Source organism: Tinamus guttatus, unplaced genomic scaffold (assembly GCF_059628265.1).
Source record: "Tinamus guttatus ecotype Peru unplaced genomic scaffold, ASM5962826v1 Tinamus_guttatus_pri_ptg000053l, whole genome shotgun sequence".
Taxonomy (NCBI): Eukaryota; Metazoa; Chordata; class Aves; order Tinamiformes; family Tinamidae; genus Tinamus; species Tinamus guttatus.
In genome coordinates, this window is record NW_028288587.1 from 222,542 (window position 1) to 229,398 (window position 6,857).

The 6,857-nt window shown below is 50.5% G+C and overlaps 1 protein-coding gene across 1 annotated transcript; it reads left to right on the forward strand.

The window, feature by feature from the left end:
• Positions 1 to 1,401: 1,401 nt before the first annotated feature.
• On the forward strand, positions 1,402 to 2,319 carry LOC148595852 (olfactory receptor 14A16-like). The gene has a single exon (XM_088540077.1). It carries the CDS (start codon positions 1,402 to 1,404, stop codon positions 2,317 to 2,319), a length of 918 nt encoding a protein of 305 aa, XP_088396203.1.
• The last annotated feature ends 4,538 nt before the right edge of the window (positions 2,320 to 6,857 follow it).

The following is a 6,857-nucleotide window of genomic DNA, read 5'->3' on the forward strand; positions in this document are numbered from 1 at the left end:
GGAGGATTATCCTCTACCAGGACAGGCTCCTTCTCCTGCTGGGAGGGTGCTGCAGGGGTCAGGTCTGCTCACAGGTCTAGCTGTGAGCACATTCCAGGGAACACTTTGCAAAAGGAAAGACAAGGCAGGCATTGAGATGGTGCTTAGAATTTCCTTCCGCTTGGTAATAGGAAAATGGAAACAAAACTGTCAGATTTGGACAAGACACTGAGACTCATTAAGAGATTCAAGGAGCAGCCAAAGAGTCTGCCAGGGACATCTGAATGTCCCCTCAGCCTTCCCTTAGTGCATAGACAGCACCAGCTTCTCCTGGGCTGCTGCATCAGGGTTTATCTAAGCTGCTCGTTAGCACGTGCAAACATGGGGGTGCCCCTGGACAGTCCCCTGCTCCTGGGAGGTTTCTGCAGGGAGAACTGGGTTCACTTGTGAGTGTCGCTGTCCTTCATGTGAGTGAGGTGCAAGTACATGACAGTGAGGGGCAAGGCTCAGTGATGAAGCAGGTCCCATGACAAAGTCCTTTTTCTGCTGTTGGAATGCACAAGGGTTCATGCTGAGCGTGATTGAAATGCCAAAGATTTCTGTTCTATCTAAGAATGCTCCCACACTGAGGAGGCACCTTTGTGTGTTTGTGTGTGCACCATCATATATATTATATATACGCACATTTCTATATCAACAGACTCCTGCAGTGACCCTTTTACAGAGAAGACTTGATTTCTGCATATTGAAGAGCCCTGCCATGGAAGGGGAGGCCATCGACTCCTGCAGATTTTGTGCAGGAAAGCTACTCCTTCTCTCTGAAGTTTCTGGAAGACAGGCGCTGATGATGAAGTGGCATGAGGACAAGTACTGTCTCTAGACATATCGACGTCTAAAAAGAGGTAAGGTCTTTCCTTGCTTCCATTTGACTGTTCTCCTCCCTGGCTGGAGTCAGATCTGGTGTGACAGATTCAGATACAAATATCTCTGTGGAGGAGGGCAAGATAGATGGGGACAAATCCTTCACAAAGCTTTTCTCCTTCAGACACAACCGGTGTGAGTGCTGTATTCAGCTCTGATGCTGGTGAATAGAGAATATTCCCAGCGGGTTTTCCGGGACAAGTCCCTTCCAAGCAATGCAAGACGCCATTCCCAGGCATCTCCAGAAACACTAATCAAAGAGTATTTTGACACATCCAATTACACCTGCAGCACAGCAGAAACAACTCTTTGGAGCCATGGGAAGCGGGTCCCTACTGCAGGAATACAGCCATTTCAATGTGGATCACCTGAAATGGGGCTGAGTTAAGGGAGAGAGGAAATATGGGAGATTTTTGAGAAACTGAAATGGTTTGGCTCAGACAAGTCTGGTCTAAATTTTTGCTTTCTTTCCTTCCTTGAACAGGACTCCCAAAGGAGCTAATGTCCAACAGCAGCTCATTCAATGAGTTCCTCCTCCTGCCATTTGCAGACACGCGGGAGCTGCAGCTCTTGCACTTCTCACTCTTCCTGGCCATCTACCTGGCTGCCCTCCTGGCCAACTGCCTCATCATCACAGCCATAGCCTGCAACCACCGCCTCCACACCCCCATGTACTTCTTCCTCCTCAACCTCTCCCTCCTTGACCTTGGCTCCATCTCCACAACTGTTCCCAAATCCATGGCCAATTCCCTGTGGAACAACAGGATCATTTCCTACTCAGGATGTGTTACCCAGGTTTTCCTGGTAGCATTCTTGTTTTCAGCAGAGTTATCTCTCCTCACAGTCATGGCCTATGACCGCTACGTTGCTATCTGCAGACCCCTGCACTATGGGACCCTCATGGACAGCAGAGCTTGTGTCAAAATGGCAGCAGCTGCCTGGGGCAGTGGCTTTCTCAATGCTCTCCTGCACACCGGGAACACATTTTCCCTTCCACTCTGCCAAGGCAATGTGGTGGAGCAGTTCTTCTGTGAGATCCCCCAGATCCTCAAGCTCTCCTGCTCACCCTCCTACCTCAGGGAAGTTGGGTTTCTTGTGTTTGGTATTTGTTTATTCTTTACATGTTTTGTTTTCATTGTGGTGTCCTATGTGCAGATCTTCAGAGCTGTGCTGAGGATCCCCTCCGAGCAGGGCCGACACAAAGCCTTTTCCATGTGCATCCCACACATGGTCGTGGTCTCCCTATTTCTCAGCAGTGGCACGTGTGACTACGGGAAGCCTCCCTCCATCTCCTCCCCATCTCTGAATCTGGTGGTGGCTGTTCTGTATGCAGTGGTGCCTCCAATGGTCAACCCCCTCATCTACAGCATGAGGAACAAGGATCTCAAGAACGCCCTAATGAAACTGGCTCGGTGCTAGAAATAAGCTCCCTGTCCTTCCTAACAAGTGGTTCCTAATGCGTCTCAGATAGTTCTGTGCTTTGAGCATTCTCTCTGTATTTATAATGATTTTTTTGCATAAGTTTTTGAATGCATCCTGCTTTGCCAGAAGCATGATCCAGCTCTGTGTAATTGTCATACCTGCTGTAAATATGTCTGTCCTTGTGTTTCTGTGTCAGTCCTGGCTTCGCTCAAATAAAAGTGGATTTCCTCACTGCAGTACTTGAAGGTTTGACTCTCCTTCCAAAGTCAGATTCTAAAATGTGCTCAGGGACTTTCACCATCAAAGTGTCTGTTTCTTTCTTGGGGCTCTTCAGGGCCTCCAGCAACGGTCTCATGGATGATGTGTTAGGGAGGGAGGGTTGGATTCAGTTCTCACCTGTGGATGCGCAGCGCTCCTGCAGATGGTGGATGGTCAAATTGTATCTTCGATGTGACAGGGCTGAAGATGCATATGGACACCCTGCCCTGGGTGCTGCCTGCACAATGGAGCCAGGGAGCCGTGTGTGGGTGCAGGGATGGGCACACATGGAAGCCCCCATGTTCCGCTTGGGAGAAGGGAACCTGCCAGGAGCTCTCCCACCTCTGCCCCACCAGCACCAGTGATGACCAGCCCTGCTGCTGCACCCACACTTTCTTGGTGCTGAACTCAACCACGTCCCCAAGCTGCTCGCTACAGCTGGCTGCAGGGACACCCATGGGGTCTGGCCATTCCTGCTCCTCACAAACTGCTTGTTCAAGGCAATGCTGGAAGAACAGGCCTGGCGCCATCCTCTTGGCCCTGCACTGCCTGTGGCTGTGACAAGTGAACTGTCTCATCCAGAGAACGATCCCTGGGACAGGCACTTGGGAACAAGCAGCTGGCAGTGTTGATGGGAGCCCATCTGGGACATGTCCTCTGGGTGGACAAGGAGGCCTCAGGCTCCGTCAGCCTGTTGCGGAGGAGTTGTCCGCTGGGAGGAGTGCGGGGAGGAAGGACGTGAGTCCTCCTGTGGTTTGCGAGGTGAAGGTGCTGACATGTGCTGGGGACCAGGGCACTGCTGCCTCCTCGACCCTCTCCCAGCACCTGGGAGGTCATTGCAGGAGCCAGCCAGTCCTCAAGAACAACTATTCCCACAGCTTTGCAGCCAGTGGTGGCAGGCTGTGTGCACGTGGGGTGCCCTTTCAGCCGCACACTTGTTCACATTGCTTAAAGGGGACTGTACCCACCTCCTCATCATGCCTGGGTGCTTGGTCACTCCCACTGTGGTCTCACCCTTGTCACTTACAAGCTTGAACTAAGGCCCTAGCCCTCATGTTCAAAGAGCTCCACACAGCTGAGCTGCCCCTTCACACTAAGGACAGCCCCTTTGCTCATCTTCCTCCGCTCACTCCTGAAGATCTCCTACCCTGCTACTGTATGAGATGTAGAATCCTGTGTGAGATTCCAGCACAACTCAGCAATATTTCTCAGTCAGATGGGTGCCTCCATTTGCTCCTCTCTCTGCCCCAAGCTTTATGCACTTGTGCATGTTTCCATTGCGGAGCCTCAGCTGTGGCGCCGAGAACAGGTTGATGATGGTGAAACTTGTTCTACCAAGGGCCCAGGACACAGCGTTTCTGGTGCCTGTACTTCAGAGCACGGGCATGCTGTCATATAGAGCAGGTGGCAACGTGATGGTGAGAGAGGGGTCCCACTAAGAGAGCAAAGCCTGCAGAGCCCAGGGCCAGGGGGGAAACAGAGCTGGGTTGTCCAGCCCTGGAAGGAGAGGGTTTTGCTGCCTGAGCACCCTCTGCAGCACCTTGGCACCTGGGACAGAGCTGAATTGATCTCCCTGAAGGACAATGCACCAGTGAAGAAGGTCCTGGCTTGGACTGCCATCCAGTCACCCAGTGAACATCACTAACACTGCCCTTGCTCCTGTCATCCAATGGTGGAAAGAGGTCTCTGCTCTAGTAGCCTCACCCTTAAAATCTTGTAGCTCTCCCTCTCCGGAAACTCTTCACACCCTTACATGAAGGAAATGGGCTAACGATGACCTCCGTGTGGTAAATCACAGCCTGCCCAGGTCCAGGTACTTCTTCAGTGGCACCTTGTCCTTCCTGGAGTGGGGTTCACTTCTGTCACAGGCCCAAGTTGCCATTAATTACCCCTAGGAGGCAAATCCCTCTCCTGTTTCTCCCTGGCCTTGGGCATTCCAGACTTTTCTCTCTTTGTGGGAACCTCCTTTCAGCATAACCCTGACAACTGCTCTCTACACGAGCATGTCCCCGCTGTCAAGTGGGGCCATTGCACACACGGTGTCCTTGGCTCTTGGTAACAGGTTTCTCCATTGCAGATCTCTTCCTTGTGCCTCAGTTGAGGCTTTCCAACCCCTATATCACACACAAGTGCATGCAGCCTGGGGCACAGAGGAGGGCAGATGGAGAGGCACAAGCTGTCACTGCATGGAAACACGGTTGGAATAATGGAGATGCTTTGAGACCACTCACATGACTAGAGGGCTGTGATGGCAGAGGACAAGTTCCGCAGGAAGAAAGGTGTTGGGGTGGATGCCCTTGATGTGAAGGGACAACTCAGATGGAAGGAGCTCTTGCGTGGGATGGATCAAGGTCTAGGGGAGAGCTTGCATAGGCTCCCTCCGGGCGAGGGAATCCTGCAATCTGAAGGGTGGTGGAGCTTAGGAAAGCCAGCAGGTCTTTAAGGAGCACAGCCACCCAGCCCAAGGATGGTCCATTCTGATGCTCATTAAAACTAGAACACGCCTTGGGAGATCAGCTTGGCTACACAGGATAGTGTTGTCTACTTTCTAGGGATGGTGTTCCAATAAGGACCAAAACCAGGTCCTGCCCTTAGGACAGACCGACCCTTGCAGTGATATGGACTGGGGAATGTCTGGCTGGGCAGCAGCTCTTTGAAGAAGGACCTTTGTGGGCAGCAAGCTGCATGTGAGCCAGCAACATGCTCTGGAGGCCACAGTGTCCTGGACTGCATGAACAGGAGTCCCCCTACTCTGTACTCATTAGAGTACCTCTAGATACTGCATCCGGTTGGGGCTTTCAGTAGAAGAACTCTGCTCATCACATGAAGTGAGTTCAATGTCAGGTCTCCAAAGTGGCTGGGGGCTGGGGGACACAAGAGGTCCTGGATCAGTGTCCTGCCCTAGGCCTTGAACACACCCACTCACACACTGCTCCAACAAAAAGCCTTGGGCAAAGCATGGTGGAAAGGATGTCCCTGCTCGGGGACTGGGCACCTCTATTTGGTCATTCTGCTTGTTAACACACATGAAGGGTTGACCTGGAATCAGAGGAACCTGCACGTTGCCTTTTCCTATCTGCAATCACGACTTCCAACTCTCTGCTCTAATCAGCCCCTGGGGAGGCTTTCCTTGGTAATGAACCACAGTGGGACCCATTAACCCTCCAAGAAACTTAAGGATGTGCTTTGACTTGATGTGCCTCAACACATCAAGAGGGATGTGCCTCTGACTTGAACTTCTTGAGAAGTTTCTTCAGTCTCCTCTCAGCATCAGAGGTTCATGGACTCAGCACCAACTACTCCCAAAGGATCAGTCAAATGCAAAACCCCTCAGGAGCCATGATTCTTGCCATAATTTTCTGCAATTTTCAAATCTTCTCTAGCTAATTGGAAAGGAGTGTCTTAACATTAGACTGATTACAATGAGCACCTGGAAAAGAAAGATAGATATATTTTTTTGAGCTTTCTTTATTGTTCCATATTCTGAATTAGCCATACGCACTTTCTCCACTTCCTAGAGTGTCTCCCAGTGAAGTCTAGACATGTGTGAAAAGTAATGTTTTTGAGGGGAGACCTTTATGAAGAACCTTCTTGCTCAGCTCCCCAGCCCTGCCACTTCTCTCATCAGCCACTGGGGACTTGGATCACTCTGGCTAAAATCAAACTGTTTTTCTCACTCCAGTAGCTGAATGTTACAGCTCATGTGCACCAATTCCCACCTGAACTAGCTGCAAACATGTAAAAGTATTAAGTATGATAAAACAAAATAACCTGGATCCTATGTCAATAGGAAACAAAATCCAAACCTCAACTGTAGGTTGAATCCCGAGTTGCCTCCAAGGAGCTTCACAGCCTACAAGGAATAACCTTCCTTGAACCTCTTTTCACAAACAGTTAGTAAAGTCTGGATAGACACACAGTGAAGGAGCTGGTTAAGAGACAACAAGAGTCTCCTGAAAGGCTCCCTGAAGCTCAAAGCAGCAAGGGAAGAGTTGAGAGGTGTCTGAATGATAAAGAGCAAGGGGAGGAGGAAGACTAGAACCATGGAAAGTGCAGATGTGCAGATCATCTGAATCAAAGCTGACTTTCAAAAAGTCCAAGCTAATCAGACATGTGGAGATATGTGAGGAATTGGTCAAAGTGTGTCTGTGAGCGGGCGGATTCCACCCCATGACAGACCCCCCCATCGGTGCAGATGTCTCTGTCAAATGCAGTTGTCTGCATTTCCCTTTCTAGTCAATACAGGGAAAATAAGAGGTCTTAGCTTTTTTATTATT

What these genes read in the sequence shown, in the direction of transcription:
- LOC148595852 (XM_088540077.1), top strand. Translation starts at nt 1,402, where the DNA reads ATGTCCAACAGCAGCTCATTCAATGAGTTCCTCCTCCTGCCATTTGCA.